The 21104-nt window shown below is 42.5% G+C and overlaps 2 protein-coding genes across 2 annotated transcripts in view; one reads left to right on the forward strand and one right to left on the reverse strand.

Moving 5' to 3' along the window:
* fhod3a (formin homology 2 domain containing 3a) overlaps nt 1–21104 on the reverse strand; it is a gene marked incomplete at both ends in the record, with an annotated part of 106866 nt that overhangs the window by 68218 nt on the left and 17544 nt on the right. Inside the window, one exon of the mRNA XM_080735570.1 lies at nt 17187–17254. Within this exon, the coding sequence (XP_080591696.1) occupies nt 17187–17254 (68 nt within the window). The remainder of the gene's footprint in view (nt 1–17186; nt 17255–21104) is intronic.
* Nucleotides 2558–13484, forward strand: LOC308292328 (mid1-interacting protein 1-like; the record flags this gene model as incomplete). Its single annotated transcript, XM_080734644.1, has 3 exons — nt 2558–3074; nt 12526–12608; nt 13479–13484. 3 exons carry the CDS (start codon nt 2558–2560, stop codon nt 13482–13484), a joined length of 606 nt encoding a protein of 201 aa, XP_080590770.1.

Genomic DNA, 21104 nt, shown 5'->3' on the forward strand with positions numbered 1-21104 from the left:
CGCGATAATATCGTAAATAGCGATTTATTTTGTCACAATAATCGTGATGTGAATGTTCATTATCGTCCCATCCCTAGTTTCATCCGTCTGGCCCCCTCCCCCACCCCCACGCCATTAACACATATTATCTCGGTGGGCACACGCTGCCATTACCAAGGCTTATCTCCCACTACAGTGGACACCAGATGCACTAAATCTCCACTATTACCCACGGCAGACATCTCTTCCTCAAAGACCCCACGGCTGGACTGCTGAAATAGTCATCATAGGCCCGGTCCCAATGTCCCCTCTTACAGACTCACTGCCTTAGGCGCGTGTTCACGTGAGGGCTTGAGAGTTGTCCCATTGGAAATCGTTAAGTGTGTGAGGCCTCTGGCAGCCCTTTATGCACCCTTTCTGTAAGTCAGCATCAGGCACGTGCACAGTTGCACACATAGACATCAAAGGGGGCTTGAGCCCCCTGCTCTGTAAAAAAGTGCCCTCTCCAGACCATGAATGCAGTTTTTATTATGGTGATTGCAAATGCCCTCTTTCCTTTCCATGCCATACCTGAAGGCAGCATTCAAGAGATTTGCCTTGTCCTTAACACTCCTGAACTTGAATGCAGCGTCTCATGTTGAAAGAATTGCACTCTCTGTGTAGAAATCAAGCATCGAAAGTAGCCGACCTCCAAGCTAGAGCATTACATGGAGGTCTGCTATTTTCGAGATTTTCACCAAAAAGCCCTTTAAGAAATGTCAGCCCTGCCGCTCTAACATTCTGTGCACGTCCCTGGTCAGCATCAATGCAGACCTTGCCTAAGGGAATTACCCCCAGTTCAGCATTGTGGGGGATCCTCCAAACGTCAATCATTAAGTACGGTATGCAAATTGGCCACTTAGAATGTCAACAAACAGTAGTGCTTTCTCACAATTATCAAGAAGGGACGGAATGGAGGAGATATATTTAGTAAAAATAAGGGATACGAAATGAGAAATTAGCAAAGTAAATATACAGTATATACGGTACATAATATGGAAATACAATAGAAAATGAACAAGAAAGGTGCAATACTGGGAAATTGCAAGTGTGGTTGCACTGACATAAGTCATGAGGAATCCACTGGGAACAAAGCCACACAAGACAGGGGGAATTAATCAACTATGCTATTCTAAGAAGAGACTCAACAACCGCCAGGTGCATTGGTGTGCCACGGCCACCAGACTTCAGGTCCAAGCACATCATACTCTCCATTTGCACACTTCTAATCAATGGATTTCATGGAAAGTTCCCTTCTTGTATTTATATTACAAATGTATTGTATTTATATTACATAATTATGATGTCACTTCTTCTGAGGTCACTCCTGTCTTGCATTATATTGAAATACCTTGGACAATATTATAAGTCCAATCAGAGAGGTCAGAAAAAGGTTAAAAGATAATTATATATTGTAACGCAGTCTTCAACGTTTTCAGGCCAAGACCCGTTAGTTGAGAGAGAGATCAAGCAGCATTTTCATAGATTCCACAGTTTCATTGTTTGACAGCACAATCATCAGTGTATTTTGGATTCATGTCAATTTGTGTTTTCAGATATTTAACCACTTGAACCGTCAATACTTAAAAACTTGACCTTTCACTCTATACATATAGTCTGCTCTTTTTCCCCTCTACACCAAACCTCTTTACCGAAAAGAGTGTGTGAGCTTGTAGATCTGCTATTTTTGGCTGACGCTCTCAGAATATGGACACGGTTCAAGGATATGGTTCAAGTGGTTAATATAAAAAAGGAGAAAAAAGTTTCTATCACACAAAGACTTGGAGGACCCCCTGTAGTAACTCTGAGGACCCCCTGTTGATGACCCTTTTTGCAATGATGTGTCTGATTGGACATTATATTGTCCAAGATATTCAGCCTTACAACCCGGATAACATCAGTCAAAAAGTTTACAAAACCATTTCCATTTGAATTTTCCCCATTCAAGGCAATGGGGAAAATGAATTCACTAATACATTAATGGCCATATATGGAGATCTCTGTGTCAGACCTTGTCCCTTTTATGCCCATGTATGGAGATCCATGATGTCATCAATATTAAGCCCATATCTTGGAATGCCCATGCCCAAAACCCGGGGGGAAAATGTGTTTAAAAATGTCTGTCTGCCACGGGTGACCGCTGGCTTACCGGCTCAAAGTTTTGTGTACACCGTTGACCAAGCTTTGCAGGCCGCATTGTGATTCATTAGTGGGACGCTTGATATAGCACCCCTCACCTCACAATAGGTGTACAAAACGTCCGTTCCGAAACAATGTCTGGGCCAGATGTTGACTCTGAAACCTGGCTTACATCTGGCCTAGATCTGGCCTTTTGAAACAAATGGCTCATGTTCGTTGTATGTAACGATTGAGGATAGCAATGTCATCACTATGACATCACAACATAAATAGCACAGCCCCCTTCACACTAGGTGTCATTTGATCGGACAAGCCTCGCTCGTAGTGAAATTTCAACATCCAGCAGCTCTGCCTTACTGCAACAGCCTGCCGCAATAACTAAGCCAACTAAGCCTTCACCATGACGCAGATCAACATGGACCCAGCCAGCAATAAGCACTCCCTCCTCAACATGATGCACCGCTTTATAGCTGCTGCCAACAATATGGATGAAACCATCATGGTACCCAGCCTGCTGAGGGATGTGCCGCTGGAGAACCAGACCCCTGCTGAGGTGGAGGCCAACAACAACGAGCCACCATGCCCCAACAAGCAGAGGGACATGTACGAGCACTACCTCCTCCTCAAGTCCATAAAGAACGACATGGAGTGGGGCCTGCTGAAAAGAGAAACGAGCAGTGGGGCCAGCCTCCAAGAAATGGCAGTCAAACAAGAGGAAAAGCAGCCAGTAAGCGGGAACTTGCCGCTTGACAACTCGGACCTTGAAGATCAGTTCCACTATCACCTCAGGGGATTGTTTGGAGTGTTGTCAAAACTCACAGTGCAAGCAGACCACCTCACCAGCCGTTATAAGAGGGAAATCTGCTTGATGAACATGAGACGCCCTGATATCTCACCTAAATGCACTCCTGTGAATGGTGAGCGTATCAGGGCATTTGCCTCTGAGTAGCAACAATCCATGTTGCCTGAAGTGCATGCCATCATAACTGTGGGAGGAGTAGCACAGCAAAATAAAGTTTATGTAAAAAGATGGAAACTAGACAGATGCAATTGGAAATTGCATTTGTGGTTGCTGTGATGCGAGTCACTCTTGCAAATGAATTCCATCTCACTGTTTGAATTTTCCCCATTCAAGTCAATAGGGAAAATTAATTCACTAAAACATTAATGGCCATATATGGAGATCATCTCTGTGTCAGTCCTTGTCCCTTTTATGCCCATATACGGAGATCCCTGATGTCATCAATATTAAGCCCATATCTTGGAAAGCCCATATATGGACATACTTTGTCAGTCCCTATGATGTCCGTCATCTCCATATTTGGGAAAAGTTACATTTGTAATTAAAGTCAATGGAGAAAATGAATTCACGAATTAACCTATTAATCGACTGCATGTCTGCGTCCGGAACTAATCCTCTACGTCTGGTGAGGTTTAAGCTTGAGGATTGGTCAAGCTTCACATGACATTTTGGCAATCCATAAATATATGGTTATAAGGCATAAAGGGGTGGCTACGTGTCCCAATGAAGCCGGTCGATTTGACATATGGCCCAAGTTCTTGCCACCAATTCCAAAACAGTGGGAAGAGTATCGCCCTGAGGGCAACCATTGTATTGCCCAATCAGGAAAAAGTCCATTGAACTCAATGGACTCTAGATGAAATAATAAAGCTGGACAAGAACTATAGTCTGGTTGCCCTGGCCTGTAGGCAACCACACTAGTAATAAACAACCCCAGCCTTTAAACACTGACAGTAAATAAGGATGGTAAGAGTTTTGAACGGTAAGTTATGTAAAGTGTAATGAATGAAGGACTCATCTTCAAAGTGCTGTCCCACTCCTTTTGTAAAATGTGTGGAGCCCCTGCACTTAATCACTTACCAGCTCATGTCACTGAAGTCTGTATAGTGTTCAGGGGGGGACACACACGCGCGCACATGCGCACACGCACACGCACTGGTAATCAGACTGAAGTGATTTTATGCTGTGCTCTTAGCTGAGATGTTACTGTTAGTTAAATTTGGAATGCATAACGTCATTGTCGGGTGGAAACCTTGTATGTCCAAATACCGTTCATTTTGTATTTATCATTTTGAAAATGATTTAGACTAGTGAGAACAGCCGATCTACAAGCACACAACGCATCGCGGTGCAAGGCGTTGTGTGCTTGTAGATCGGCTGTTTTCACTACTTTTGTGCGACGGCCTTGAATGATGAAGCAGGGCTTTACTTCGCGAAAAAACATACACATTTGAAACGTGGTGACAAGATTTATCCTGCCCGACAGTGACGATAAGTTTGCTATACCGAGGCTATATGACCATGACCATGCCAGGCTCAAGCTGTTATGAGGTCAAGGTAGGGCAAGGTTAGGGTGGCTCAGGGAGTAGAGCAGTCATTTGGGAATTAAAAGGTTCCCGGTTCAATCCTGGACCCTGACTCCACCTGCCCTTGCATGTGGAAGGGGGTGAGTGAATAGAGGTGAATGGTGAGGCATACATTGATTTGTAGAAGACCTTCGAGTGGTCATAAAGACTAGTGAAATGCTGTATAGTAAATGTAGTCCATTTACAATATGGGAAATGTAGTTCACATGGTTCAAAATGGATGGATGAGGATTGATGTGAGAGAAAGAGAGGGGGAGAGAGGGAAATAAGAAAGGCATTCAACTATGGCTTTTAAAATGGGATAAATGGGAGTGGGTATTTAACCAAAAAATCACACCCGTGTGAAGTGGAGCTGTGTGTGTGTGTGTGTGTGTGTGTGTGTGTGTGTGTGTGTGTGTGTGTGTGTGTGTGTGTGTGTGTGTGTGTGGATCATGTGTACCGATTTTTGTGACATTTGAAGAAAATATGTAGGAAAAGGAGCAAAAAGTGTGTTTTGGAGAAAATTCAAGATGGCGGACAATCTATCATGGCGCAAATGGGCGTGGCCTATATGGGGAGATGCGTCATGGCCCAAGGAATCCAGGGAAAAAATATTTTTAATTTTCCGACCTACGGTTCAAGAGTTACAGGCCAAAACGTAAAGTGGGGTGTTATGGCAAGGCAAGGCAAGGCAAGGCAAGGCAAGGCAAGGCAAGGCAACTTTATTTATAGAGCACCTTTCGTACAACAACGCAATTCAAAGTGCTTTACAGAATAAAAACAGATACATACAATAATGCAATTTAAAAATACAATACATACATTTAAAACAAGAAAATAATATATAATTAATAAATCATAAGGTAGAATAAGCAATATCAAATAAATACGTTTTTAAATTGGACTTAAAAACAGCTATGGTCGGGGATTGTCTAATATAAAGAGGAATATTATTCCAAGTGTGTGGTGCATAATGGTGAAAGGCTGCTTTGCCATGTTTTGTTCCTACAGTTTGAACAATTAGCAGGCCAGCACCAGATGACCTGAGTGTTCTAGGGGGTTCATAAGGCTTCAACATGTCCAGGAGATAGCTGGGCCCAGAGCCACAGAGACATTTATAGACAACTAACAGAATCTTAAAATCAATTCTCTGGGAGACTGGTAGCCAATGTAAGGATTTTAAAACTGGTGTAACATGGTCATATTTTCTAGTATTTGTCAGGACTCTAGCAGCAGCATTCTGAATCAGTTGAAGTTGTTTAAGGGCTTTGCTTGAGAGTCCTGTGAACAGACTGTTACAGTAATCCAGTCTACTGGAAACAAAAGCGTGTATAAGTGTCTCTAAATCTTGCTTGGACATAATTCCCCTGACCCGTGCAATATTTTTGAGATGATAATAGGCAGATGAAATGACAGATTTGATATGACTGTTAAAATTCAAATCTGAATCTAGGACAACACCAAGATCTCTCACTTGACTCTTAGGTTTAAGAGACCGGGATTCAAGGTAAGAAATTACTCCCTGTCTCTGCTTCTGTGGTCCAAAAACAATGATCTCAGTCTTATCTTGATTTAATTGTAGAAAATTTTGCCGCATCCAGTCATTGATTTCCTCAATGCAGTGACAGAGAGAATCAATGGAAGAATAGTCGGTTGATGCAACAGATATGTAGATTTGTGTGTCATCTGCATAATTATGGTAACTTACTTTATTTTTGCTTATTATTTGTCCTAGGGGGAGCATATACAGATTGAATAGGAGGGGTCCAAGAATGGACCCCTGTGGAACCCCACAGGTCATAGCCATCTGTTCAGACACACAACTTTCAATAGAGACAAAGTATTTCCTGTTATTAAGGTATGATTTGAACCACTCAATAACAATTCCAGAGAGTCCCACACAGTGCTCTAATCTTTGTAATAAAATTGAATGGTCCACAGTGTCAAACGCGGCACTAAGATCTAATAAAACTAAAACAGACACATTGGCAGTGTCAGTTATAAGTCGAATGTCATTTAAAACCTTTATGAGTGCAGTCTCAGTACTGTGATGGGGCCGAAATCCAGACTGAAACTGATCAAAACGATTATTTAAAAGTAAAAAGTGACTAAGTTGTTGATGAACAGCTTTTTCAATAATTTTACCTAAAAAGGGTAAATTTGATATGGGCCTATAATTATTTAGTACAGCAGCATCAAGGCTGCTCTTTTTAAGGAGAGGCTTGACAACTGCAGTTTTCAGGTGCCCAGGAAAAATGCCAGATTGAAGAGAACCATTCACAATATTTACTAGTTCTTTCACCAGACTGCCCAAAACAGCTTTGAAAAAACTAGTGGGTAAAACATCAAGGCAACAGGTAGATGAATTTAAACTGGATACAATATCTTCAAGTGTTTTGTCATCAATGCAATTAAATTGCACCATACATACCATGTTACTTCTGGGGGCCTGTGGTAGTGATAAGGCCGTGTTTGACACTGAGGGGTTACAAGCATACCTGATTCCTTGAATCTTGTCATTAAAAAATGATGCAAACTCATTACATTTGCTGGTAGTGACTAGTTCGGATGATATTGGAACTGGAGGATTAGTTAACCTGTCAAATGTAGCAAATAACACACGTGAGTTGTTACTGTTCTTTTTAATGATATCAGAAAAATATGATTGCCTGGCACTTTTCAATATCATATTAAAAGCATGTAGATTTTCTTTATAGATTTCAAAATGAATCTGGAGGTTTGATTTACGCCATTTTCGCTCTGCTTTTCGACATTCTCTTTTCTGGGCCCTTACAGAGAGAGTATTTCTCCATGGTGCCGTTTGCTTATTTGTAATTAATTTATCTTTAACAGGAGCAATGGCATTAATTACATTCAGAACGTTAGTATTGAAAGTACCAAGCAAATCACCAACTTGATTTGAAGCTACATCAAATTCAGCTTTGATGGCTTCCATAAAAAGTGTTGGGGTGTTCTCATTAATGTATCTCTTTTTAATAGTTTTAGATCCAATTTTAATTTTTGGTGTAATGTGGAGGTCAAAGAATACACAAGAATGATCTGATCTGAGAGCAACATTTAACACAGTGACATTGGAGATATTAACACCCTTGGTAATAATTAAATCTAGTGTGTGTCCTCTATCATGGGTCGGGCCATTCACATGTTGGGACAAACCAAACATGTCAAGTATGCCAGATAATGCGGCCAAATGCCACCATGCGGCCAAATGACACAATTATTTTTCATTTAATCCTTGAAATCATTATGAACCTCCTCTCCAAGTCTTGAAACTCTAGCCCCTATGGTTTGCGAGAGACAAATAATTGAATGTGAGTTTTTGCGATTCCCATTATAAGTCAATGGGGAAAATTAATTCACTAATAAATTAATATCAATTAAACTATAGAACCTTTCTCTTAGAAAAGTAATAGCCCACGATTCCCGAGTAAGCCGGTCGATTTGACATATGGCGCGAGTGTGTGGTGGCAAAACTGTGGGACTAGTGGCGTGCCGAAGTTTAGGAAGTTCAGGCTACATACACACACACAGACACACAGACACACAGACCCACACAGCCACGTATAGGGAGCCTGTGCTTCACACAGCTCCAAAAATATATAAGCTGAAGTTTTTAACCAATAACCGACTTATGCTTGCTCATGTAGGTTAATGGAATAATTGAGAAGCAGGTTTTTATATCGCTGTTGTCGGATGGAAACCTTGTATGTCCAAAACCGTTCATTTTGTATTTATCTTTTTAAAAATGATTTAAAAATTGTGAAAATAGACGATCTACAAGCACACAACGTCTCACACTGTGCTTGTAGATCTGCTATTTTAAACTAGTCTTGTGTGACAGTCTTGTGTGATGTAGCAGGGCTTTAATTTGAGACTTGGAGAGACGAGGTTTCTGCCGGACAGTGATAATATATTTTCTTATATCAATAAATCAACATATCAAAAATGTATACCCATTCTAATTGTCTCCCCCAGGCCGAAGGTGTGGCCAAGTGTGTGTGTGTGTGTGTGTGTGTGTGTGTGTGTGTGTGTGTGTGTGTGTGTGTGTGTGTGTGTGTGTGTGTGTGCTTCTGTCTGTGGTCAGCTACTCTCCAGCACCATTGGAAAATAGCCGATGTAAAACACAACGCATCGCTATGCATCGTGAGCTTCTCTTTCTGCCTTTTTATGAACGTTCATTAATCGTGATCAAGGCAAAAGTTTGAAATAATCAATAATAATATTATACATACAATTTATATGTATACAACACACAAACCCTCAGTCACTTCTCTGCCCCCTGATAATTTGTTATGCAACAGCGTGAACCAGTGAAAACCACAAGTGAGTCAACTTATACTGTACCTCCACCTCCAGTACCCCCAGCCCACCCCTCCCTTACCGCAGGGGGTTGTTAGAGGTGGATAATTGGACCGCAAAAATTCAGAAGAATAAAAGCCATACGAAAAAAGAAGGAAAAAAAAGGAGAAGGGGTCCTGGATTCCAGAGCTAAGTGGCAAGGTTTTTGAATCAGTTCCAAACACACGCAGTCTTTTGTTTGGCGATCCGACTCTTTCTTTCACCTGGACTGGTGAACTGCTAATTAACGTGGGTTTGAGCTTGTCACATAGCATCCTTTGTCTGCCTTGATGATATATTGTGTCTAGTGTTAAGATATGGCGGGAATAGAGCCAATTGTGGGGGAAGTGAAATGTTTCGATGGAGTGACATACTGTATGTAGGCATACATTTAGGATAGTTTTAAAGGATACAAGACATTTGCACAAGACATACCTTTAGGTTATGGGAAAGAACTTCAGGTCTTTTGAAAAAGGAAACCAGCACTCACTTAGAACAGATTCTTCCTTGTTTATTAAAGTGTATAATAAACAAGGAAGAATCTATTCTAAGTGAGTGCAGGTTTCTTTTTTCAAAGGTTCATTGTTTCCAGAACCGTGCACCCGAAACACACGTTTTTTGAACGACACTGATGAGTGCTCCTCTTTCTCTCTTTTTTTTTTAGAGATTTTTCAGGTCCAAGTTGAAATCTCTTTTAGTTCTGAGGGTCAACATTTTGGTATAAAATATATTGTTTTGTCCTGAGATTACATATATATACAGTATAAAGCTATACAATATATGGCTAGAATCTGCTCATTATGCAATTTCCATGTCACCGGGATTCCGGGAAACCAACATTTGACAGTAGGGAATACCCATACTGTATGTCTGGGGGAGACACTGATACTGTAGTGAGCTTATAACCTTCAAGCAGTATTACTTGTCAACCAGTGGGTGTCCTATCTGATACCAGGGCCCATATTTCTCAGTGGAAGAGTAGTAAGTAGACTTAGTAGAGAGCACTTCCAACCACTGCAGATGTGCCAGTTGTATTGTATTAACATACAGTACACTGACCGGTTACAACGTTTTAGGCTCTGAATTGCAGTTTTCTGCCTTTAGCTCTTCAGTCATTAGCTTTTCTTTAAACCCTCATACAGTAATTCTGTCATTCTGCCTCTGACGTCCAGCACTTCCCTGCCCCGTGACCCCCACTACCCCACCCTCACACGTTTCTGTGCCGTCGACACTTTCCAAAGATAACACCTATAGCTCACCGCAAACGCCAACCCCCCCCCCCCCCCCCCCCCCCACCTCCAACCGAGCACCACCTCTCTCCAGTGGGCCTCCTCTCCAGGCCAGCAACAGGCATGCATGTCTGCTGCAACTGGCATGCTAAAATTAACTCTGAGGCAAGAGGCACTGATGGGCAGTTTCTCCACGGATCACAGGCTTCCCTGGCAGCCTGAAGAGGGAGATAACCAGGCCGATAACCAGTTGACAACCAAGTTACAGTATACCAAAGAAATACCAAGAAACTGTATTAAAAAGAGAAAGCTATAAACATACAGAATGTGGAAACATACATATCGTCGCTGTCGGAAGAAAACCTTGTATGTCCAAAACTGTTCGTTTTGAATTCATCATTTTAAAAATGATTTAAACTAGTGAAAACAGCCGATCTACAAGAGGCGTTGTGTGCTTGTAGATCTGCTGTTTTCACTACTTTTGTGCGACGGCCTTGTATGATGAAGCAGGGCTTTACTTTGCGAAAAAACGTACAAATTTGAAACTTGGAGATACGAGGTTTCCACCCGACAATGACGATATAGTATTTTATGTACATGGATTGAAAAAGAAGAAGAAAAATAAAGAAAAATTAAAAAGGGATAATAAGCTTAGGCGTGGTACACAAGGCAAGCACCACTCCAGTTACAGTTAACTGTAAAACTGAACCCAATCTCTCATGGGGTCAGTACAGGTGCTGAAGTGCTGACAAAGGCTGGGTCATTAAAGCACCATGACAGCCTCTGTAAAGCAGACCCATTGCCTTGAAAGTAATCTCTCGGGACAGACTTTCAATTTTTGTTTTAACTGAATGGGATCCCAGATTGCCCTGAAGGTAATGAAGCTGCAGCTCTGCTGACCGGGCTGATAAAAGAAATCCCCGTCAAATAGTCTAACACAAACGCACGCACGCACGCGCGCAGACACACACAGTCACAGCAGTCAGAATTCCAAATTCCCAATCTTTTGTTTAGAAGTAGCACTGGTTTGGGCACACATGTCATGTTTGTGTATACTGTAGATACCAAAAGAATTGTATGAAAAAAGAAAATCTACTTTTAGGCAGTGTGAGCTTAACAGAAGTTGGATGCATGAAAGTGTTGAGTGAGTTCATCGTCGCCTGGTGGAATATAAGTCCCGAGTCCCCTGACCTTTTTGACCTTATGACAAACGTTACCGCCTTCCGCCAATCGCAAGTCACGGCAGGCAGAAGAGTGGCTCAACTGACAAGAGGATTAAGAACATAAAGGAAGGGAAGAGTTCCTCCTGCCCCACATTTTAATTACAAAACTCAAAGACTTAGTGTTATCCATCCATCCATCCATCCAGATCTGTAATCCACACGTACAGTACATGTCAAGCATCCCGCTTGTACAAAGCTTGTACAAATGTGTCTCAAAGAAGACGCGTGATCCTGCAAATGACCAGATGCCTGCAAAACCCTTGATTGATCCAGGCCTTTCTGAAACAGGTCCCACTGACCACTATAAAGATTTCAAGGTCAGGGTTCATGACAGATTATACACACAAGTAAAATCCTCGGGAGTCAGTTTAACAAAGGCAGAGTGGCGGACGGCTCAATGCAATGAGTCTGCTGTGCAGGCCAGGGTTTGATTTGTATAACATATTCATATTCAATCTTTATTTCAGACCCAGGAAGATCCATATCAGTACAATACAATAAAACAATACAAGAACAAGTAAATACAAATATCAAAATACAAATAATAAAAAATAAGGTTCTTCAACACCATATACCGTTGTTTCCTGTTGAGATTGGCACATTTCACCCATGTTTTTTTTTTCATCTCACTCACGTCACTTTGTCTGCTGACCTCACTCAGCAACGAAATAAACAGAAAATGAACAAAAATTAAAATAAAACTATTCACAGGAGACAAGCAGTGATCACCCCATTATGTGCACTGCAATGTAGTTTCAAATGCACACTACAGATTGCAGGCACTTTTTGAGAGTGAAAAAATAGGAAATGTGCCAAGCTCAATAGGGAACAACGGTACTTATTTTTAGAACAAATTGTGAAAATAGCTGATCTAATGATGAGATGTGCTCTGAGTTTGAGCTATATATATTTTTTTCTTTTTTTATGTATGAAAAACATACTTTTTTAAATAAAATTGATCAATTGTGATCAAACAAAATGTAGACGCAGACAGTCTACATTTTCCAAAAGGAAAAGCATGAATGACCAGAGAAAGGGCTATCAAAAGCAGAGGCATGGATTCCCATCCATCCATCCCTCCCGCTTACACACAAAACAATGGGTTAAAGCGTGAGGAAAGAGGAAGTGGCTCCATGTAACTGAATGGATCATGCTGCTGATTACATGTCTAATGCTGTGGAATTACACAGAACATGAGCCACCGCTGCACAGCATCTGTGCCCAGCTGCTGCTGTACAACCTGGGCTGTGGTCAAATTCTGGGCCCTGCCTGGGTACAAGAATTCACTGCGGGCCCCCCATGAATGTTCCTCATAGGAGCAGGGGGTTTAACCCATTTAGGCTGGGGACGCATTATTACCCATAATTTTGTGCTTTAACTATTTAACTAATAGCAGATATACAAGCTCACAGTGCCGCACTGCGAGCTTGTAGATCTGCTATTTTTTGAAAAGTCGTGAAAATCTTTGAATATTTCATGTGAAGGACCCCCAAAATGACATGTATTTGGCCACAGACCCCCCCCCCCGAAGCAGAATTTTAGTTACAAATGTTCACTTAAAAAATATAAATTCAAATATTCAACATATATTCAAAGATTTCCACACATTTTCACGACTTTTCAAAAATAGCAGATCTACAAGCCCGCAGCGTGGCACTCCATGCTGCGCTGCGAGCTTGTATATCTGCTATTTTTCAATAGCTAAATAATTAAGGCCCCTCCACCTTGGGCCCTAGTAACTCAGTAACTCCCACTCCCCCCCCCCTTGTGACGCCCCTGGCTGTGGTCCACACAATGAGCCTTGGCATCATGGGATGAAACTCAGATTCCACTCATGATGACCCTTCAAAAAGGAACGCAGATCATTCGGTGAAGACGCAGCTTTTTTTCCATTACGCGTTTCCAATACAATGTTTTGCCCTGAAAGATGTAGCAAATGCAGCCTGGAACTGGTTTCAACCAAAGAAAATGCTATGAGAAGATGGTGTGTGTGTGTGTGTGTCTGTGTGTGTGTGTGTGTGTGTGTGTGTGTGTGTGTGTGTGTGTGATTTATTTTATACCACTACAGAGAGACACTGGAGGTTGACAAGGGGAATGCTGTAATGTGTATGCGGCGTGATCACACGTGCATGCACTTGTCCAGGTGTGAATGTGCTTGCACCTGTCCAGGTGTGAATGCGCATGCTTTCGTGCGGGTATATGAGCATGGGGTGCATGTGCATATGTGCGTGCATGCATGCATGCCTGTGTGTGTGTGTGTGTGTGTGTGTGTGTGTGTGTGTGTGTGTGTGTGTGTGTGTGTGTGTGTGTGTGTGTGTGTGTGTGTGTGTGCGTGCGCGTGTGCGCGCGCGTGTGTGTGTGTGTGTGTGTGTGTGTGTGTGCAGCAGGTGGCTGCGTACTCAGCTCCTCTCATCCACTTAAGAGCAGAGCTCATCGGTCTCAAACGCTCACGGGACTTCACTAAACCCCCCACTCTACTGAGGGCAGAGGGCCACATAGTAACCTATATCCACATTGGTCATCATCCCTTTTTTATTTTATGTATTGCTTGATACTGGTATCATATTTTACTGTTTGAAACTTTGTTAAATGTTCCACAAAAGTTCCATATAAAGTATATTGTACTATTATTATTAATATTATTGCTATCGTTGAATTATTATTTATTATTATTATCGTTGTTGTTATAATTATGATTATTATGATGTCATTGGAATAGCTTTACAGGGGATAGTGGCAACTAGTAGAGAGAGAGAGAGAGAGAGAGAGAGAGAGGGAGAGAGAGAGAGAGAGAGAAAGAGAGAGAGAGAGAATAATATACTGTGTGCGTGCCACCACTCTTTAACAGACTAAAATCCACCCCCATTGACCTCTCACCCTTTCCTCGGGCTCTCAGCCAATCGGAGGCAGTGATTCTAGAGTCCAGAATTAGCACTACTATCACTGGCGCAGAGAATGTGGACCATGTAGACGTGGTATGGAGGAAGGAAGAGGCCATGATAGGCAGAGAGATAGAAAAGTATAAGGAGACTTGAAAAAGAGGGCAACTACCGTATGTGTATAGCAGGGGTTTTCAAAGTGGGTGACGGGGCACCCTGGGGTGCCATGACGGCAGTCCAGGGGTGCCGTGAGATATTTACGGCATATTTAGTATCATTTTAACTGACTGAAAAGTTATTTTCAGTCAGTTCTAACCAAAATGGCTATTATCTCAACATTTTCCTCGCAACATAATCACTAAAATATCGTCACTGTCGGGCAGAAACCTCGTATCTCCAAGTTTCAAATGTGTACGTCTTTTGGTAAAGCAAAGCCCTGCTTCATCATACAAGACTGTCGCACAAAACTAGTGAAAACAGCAGATCTACAAGCACACAACGAGTTTAGTACATTTTCTAGATGATAAATACAAAACGAACGGTTTTGGACATACAAGGTTTCCACCCGACAACGACGATATGCTATAAATATAAGGTGCTGGGAGTGAAAATTATAATGTAGGGGTGCCTCGGATTAAAAAAATATTCATGGGGTGCCCTGAGACAAAAAAGTTTGGGAACTCCTGGTGTATAGCATCAGGTTGAAAAAGAAATCCTTTCTAATTGTATTGAATTGTGGTTTCATGTTGTTTAACAACATTTGTTCTGAGACATTTGTCAATTTGTCAAACATGTCAAGGACAGCCAAATTGATATATTATGTATTTGGTTAAGGTCTCCCATCTGAAAACAAGTTGTGCCAGGGACCCACAGAAGAGAAGATTTGTGTAAAAAGAAAAATAATATAGTAATTGTTTCATTGTCGTGAGCTTGTAGATTGGCAATATTTTAATGCCCTATAAAATAGGGTTAAAGTGGCGATGTTATATATATTTTTAAAGATTTGTTTTGGGGCTTTTTATGCCTTTATTGATAGGACAGTTAGTAGACTGACAGGATCGGGATCCAAACCTGCGACATGCTGTCAAGGCATCAGAGCCTATGTGGTATATAATGTGCATGGACCAGTAGGCCAGCGGAGGCCCCAGAGGCGATGTTATATTAACTCATTGTGATGGGGGACCCCCTGAAATCCATTCAAGGACCCCTGGGGGACCAGCTTTGAGAGCCACTGGTTGAACTGACGTAACCAAACATACAGTATGTTGAGGTGATTATATTGAATAAATACTCGATCTGGTTTAGTATTTTCAACTGACACCTGCTTCATTTCACACAGTAAAATAATGTACAAATGGAACTGAAAGGATCTGTTTGTACACTCTCAGGATTAAATGAACACTAGAGGATTGTATACCAGCTCAGTAGCCTTGTGGTCAAAGTGTCTTCCCTGAGACTGGGAGGTCAGGGTTCGATCCCCGGCCGGGTCATACCAGCGCCTCCCTGCTTGGCACTCGGCATCAAGGGTTAGATTGGGGTAAGTACCTGTGACATACTAGCGTCATGTCCAGGCGGTGTACTTGTGCATCAAGCTGCCTCACGCTACAGAAACAGGAGATGAGCTCCTGCCTTATGGGCCTCATGGCTCGGCAAGGCTTACTACTACAGGATTGTACGGTGCATAACGACAACAATGTAAACATTTTGCATTTTGAAAACTTTGAAAAGGCACATGAGTTAACACATGAATGGCTGGCAGGACAGCATGAAGGGAACATGTGGAGGACCTCATGTTTGTTGAAACCACATTGACCTCACTTTGCCCTTCTCTCTCTCCATCGGCTCTCGCTCTCTGCCTCGGCTCCGACATTTTTCCTTCCTCTTATCGTATCTTATTTTGCTCTCTGTACCCTATATACTCTCTCCTTTTTTTCCTCATTCGCCCTCCATCATTCTACAACGTTACCTCCTTCCCTCCCTCCCTCCCTCTGTCTCCCTCCCAGTGTAAACTAAGGATACTCGAGGGCATCACACAGTAATAGCTTTACCAGCCCCATAGGGACAACGAGGAAGGCCTCACTGACACACAGAGTACCAAGGCCATGCTCACACACTTCTGACAACACGATGGACACACAGACACAGGCACGCACACACACACACACGCACACGCACGCACGCACGCACGCGCGCACACACACACACACACACACACACACACACACACTCTGAGCCTCTCTTATTTTACTCAGACTTGCCACATACACGTACACATGCACACACAGCGACACACACCAACATATCCTGCCTACTTTCACTTTCCTCTCTCTCTCTCTGTCATACATGTTCATTTAAACGCAGTTCATCACAAGCCTCCTCCCCTAAATCAGTCTGCAATGTGTTGCTGAATGGGCAGAATCCTCAAAAACCCAGTCCAGCCAGTCCAAACCTCTCGTGGGTCGCTTCGGAGTGGGAGGTCTTAGGTCTCAGCAGCACACACACACACTCACGCACGCACACACACACACACACACACACACACACACACACACACACACACACACACACACACACACACACACACACACACACACACACACACACACACACACACACACACACACACACACACACACACACACTTGAACACATGTCAGGAAGCACGACCCCCAAAGGACAACATAGTGTACTGTACTTCAGGACGTCTGCTTGGAGATTTACATGTTTACGGTGTGTGTGTGTGTGTGTGTGTGTGTGTGTGTGTGTGTGTGTGTGTGTGTGTGTGTGTGTGTGTGTGTGTGTGTGTGTGTGTGTGTGTGTGTGTGTGTGTGTGTGTGTGTGTGCGCGCGCGTGTGTGCCTGCTTTTCAGTGCTTTGCGCACTGGGAGGGCAACATGCATGCTGTGTCCGGGAACGGGCGGGGGGGTGAGGTGCATGTTAAACGCATATATAAACATGTTATACAGCACTCACCAATGCAGGCGTGGACGCGGACTGTCAGCTGGGTACGTAGAACAACACTATGCTTCTTCCCTCTGACCCTGGAGAGAGAGAGAGAGGTCAAGAAATGAGAGATATACAGTAATAAGGATGTGAGGAATCAGAGACAGAGAGAGAGAGAGAGAGAGAGAGAGTAACCCAGAGGAAGAGGGAAAGACAGAAAGAGAAAAACAGAGATGAGAGATGCAGAAAAGGAAAATATAAGAGAGGGGGAGACAGGAGGAGACGGCGGCGGGAGTTTATTTTGATGAGAAGTGTGATATACAGTTAGTGTGAAGTAAATCTGGAAATCATGGTGTTGTTGTTATGATGATGTTACTACAGTATGCACTGTGTATGTCAGGGGCCTTCAACAGGGGGTATGGGTCCCCTAGGGGGTCCTCAGAGTTACTTCAAGGGGGCCACCAAATCTTTGTGTGATAGGATCATTATTTTCAATGAACAACTTGAACCCTCGCATCCCTATTCTAAGGAGAACTTTAGCCTACACTGCGAGGCGTTGAGAGCTTGTAGAGCTGCTATTGTTGGCAAATAGGTTTGGTGTAGAGTGAAAAGGTCAAATGTACTACCATGATTTAAGTGGTTAAATGTCATAGACTGATGACAGTGCTTTCATAAGACACAATTTTATACAGTATGTAGTGGGGACTGGGGGTCCCTGCGTACAGTATGTGCCGTGAGGGATGTTTCGTCGCATCGGGGAAGCAAGCCAAAAACAAGTTGAATGGCAGCCTGCACCCTCATCCTGATAGCAATCTAAACCTGGAGGATGGAACAGCAGGAGCAGACACAACAGGCACACACAGTACATATTTCCTGTGGTGAAAACCAACATGATGAACCCACAAAAACATGAAGGTATTCCGACCACAAAAATGAAGGTTAGCCTAGAGACACCTATACTGTAGGGTTAGCGTCAAAATTAACTGCTTGCCTCCCGAGTGCCGTTAATTCCTTTCATCAGTACACTATCCATAATGTAACAGCACACACCGCTGGAAGCCTGGCCTGAAATACGGCATCAATAAACCCATTTTGCTGACCTCAGCTGTTCGCTGCTCGCCCCTAGGAGTTAATCACAGACTCTCATCGCGAGCACACTGATAGCATCCCAGCGGAGCGGAGAAAGCACTGCCCTGATAACCCACACGGAGTACGCTAACCGTGCATAACATACTGCAAGGATAACACACAACTTCAGACACCCAAACAATCCCTGCAGCTGGCCTCCTATCCATTATGCAATGTTATCAGTTATGCTAGTAAACGGAGCACAATGTTAACATGATGGGATGCTGCTGAGAGACTGTTTTCCTCCAGAATTCATTTTTTATTACCTCTCAACTGGGGGACTAATGTTGACAGTCTAAGCGGGGCATATAAATTGCAACTGTTTGCAGAGGTTCACAAAACACTGGGGAAATTTGGAAATCCAGCAAAAATAAATAAACTGGCTAAAAGTGACTCTGGCTTCTGAGTTTTAGAGAACTCCACCAATTTACATACTGTAATAGCCTAAGAAGCAAAACACAGATATAACACCAGTAAGAGCACAGATGTACTGTAAGGAAAATAAACTGCTTCTATCACTACCAAGCCTTTATTTGCCTTTGCCTATAGGGTTTACAGCAGCTGACCAATCAGCACAAGGGCTGTCACGAGTATGACATTTTACATAACGATTAATTGTCACTCAAATAATTGTGATTGACGATTTAATATTTTTTTTTACGTTGACAATTACATTTCTGTTTGGCTTTTAGGCTTTTAAGTTGCACATGGTAGATATGACACATAACCTAAATATACAAAGAAATTACTGACATATTTAACAACTTTACTTAAAAAAGAACATTGATAGTGGAAATAGCCGATCTACACGCTCACAACACGACGTGACGTGTTGTGAGCTTGTAGATCTGCTATTTCCACTATTTTTGAGTTTTTTTTAAAAAATATATTAACATTTTTCAACATGGAAAGGATTATGACGATTATGAAAAATAATTGTGATTATGTCAAATAATTGCAATTAGACGATTATGTCATAATTGTGACAGCCCTAGCACAAGCTAAAGCCATATCTTCCTGAGTAGTTATACGGCAGATGACCTGAATATTGAAGCTTCGGGTGCTACCATGGCCTGTGCACGCCACGCACAACCTTGCTTCGTAAGGAATTCACGTACTAGGATGAAACTCAGCCAGCAAACACATATTGCTGCAGATGATGTGGTAAATGCATTGCTGAATAGATGCTGGAGTGCAAGAGAACCAAAACACTGAGCGGAAAACAGCGAACTTCTACAGTTGACGCAAGGAACACCAGCAGCAGCAACTCCAGTGGTCTGAGCCAACTCTCTCCACACTGTTGGAAAATCCCAGCAGGACTATGGACTCCATTAGCGCCACGGAACAACCTCCCCTTTTATCGATTTAAAGTGCTGATCAAATGCACATTTCTCAAAGTTTTAACCACTTTCAACTTGGAGACCCTATTTAAATAAATCTGAGAATGTAAAACATTAAAACTATTATTTTCCAAAATAACAGCAGCTCTATATATATGAACTCATAACGCACTGTTATGTGACGCATTGTGAACATAGTATACCAGTAAGACTCCCTAATCGGGAGATAAGCGACCGTTGGTCGCTTATCTCCACAAATATCACAACCTCCACCTCTCACGTCATACGGGTAGCCATAGTTACACCTGGAATGTTGAATCTCCATATATGGAGATAACCTACGCATCACACAAAGTCTGACCTCACCAGCCCATACTTGGGCATGGACGACTTATATCTCCATATACGGAGATGGCCATATATGGAGATACGATGACATCACAGAGTCCACAGCTGATGATGTGGCGTGATGTCATACAATACACAAACAAGCCCTATATAAAGGGGCAATTCTCACCAGGGAAGAGAGCATTGCCTGGAATGTTGAATCTCCATATATGGAGATAACCTACGCATCACACAAAGTCTGACCTCACCAGCCCATACTTGGGCATGGACGACTTATATCTCCATATACGGAGATGGCCATATATGGAGATACGATGACATCACAGAGTCCACAGCTGATGATGTGGCGTGATGTCATACAATAAACAAACAAGCCCTATACTGATGCGATACGATGACATCACAGAGTCCACAGCTGATGATGTGGCGTGATGTCATTGCGACCGTAAGGTCGCAGTTTAGTTGCGACCGTAAGGGAGCAGTTTACTATGAAAACCTCCACCGGCCGTCCGTCGGTCACACGTCACACGTCACACCTTTGCCCTGCTCATATCTCCGCAATCACACTGCTAGCTTCGCTGCTGGTGATGTCACTAGCTATGATGTCACTGTGACAGTGCACCATGCCCAAATTTGGAGATCATGTGTGGCAAAATATCAACAAACGAGTGAAAGGCCTTTATCAAGTAACCATAGCAACTAAAAATCAACAAATTGTGCAAAGTGAAATATCTTTATCTGGTAACCATAGAAACCAAAATAATCAACAAATATGAGTATGTGTCCCCTTGTAGTATGTCACTAATTTGAAATATGTGGGAATGGCTGACACAGAACTCCATATTTGGACATAGAAGTGACAGACAGATGATATCTCCATATATGGGCATAAAAGGGCATGGCTGATGATATCTCCATACAGTACATGGGCAATTGGGCATAAAAGTCGCAATCAGTAGTATCATATATGTCTCTATATATGGAGTTATATGTTGTTCGTGTCCAAATATGGGGCTTGTGAGGTCAGACTTAGTGAGACTCGTCGGTTATCTCCATATATGGAGGGATGTATTGGTTATCTCCATATCTGGAGATTCAACCTTCAACGATTTTGACATCTTGTTACTAATCT

This window comes from Nannobrachium achirus, assembly GCF_963921795.1.
Source record: "Nannobrachium achirus genome assembly, chromosome: 10".
Classification (NCBI taxonomy): domain Eukaryota; kingdom Metazoa; phylum Chordata; class Actinopteri; order Myctophiformes; family Myctophidae; genus Nannobrachium; species Nannobrachium achirus.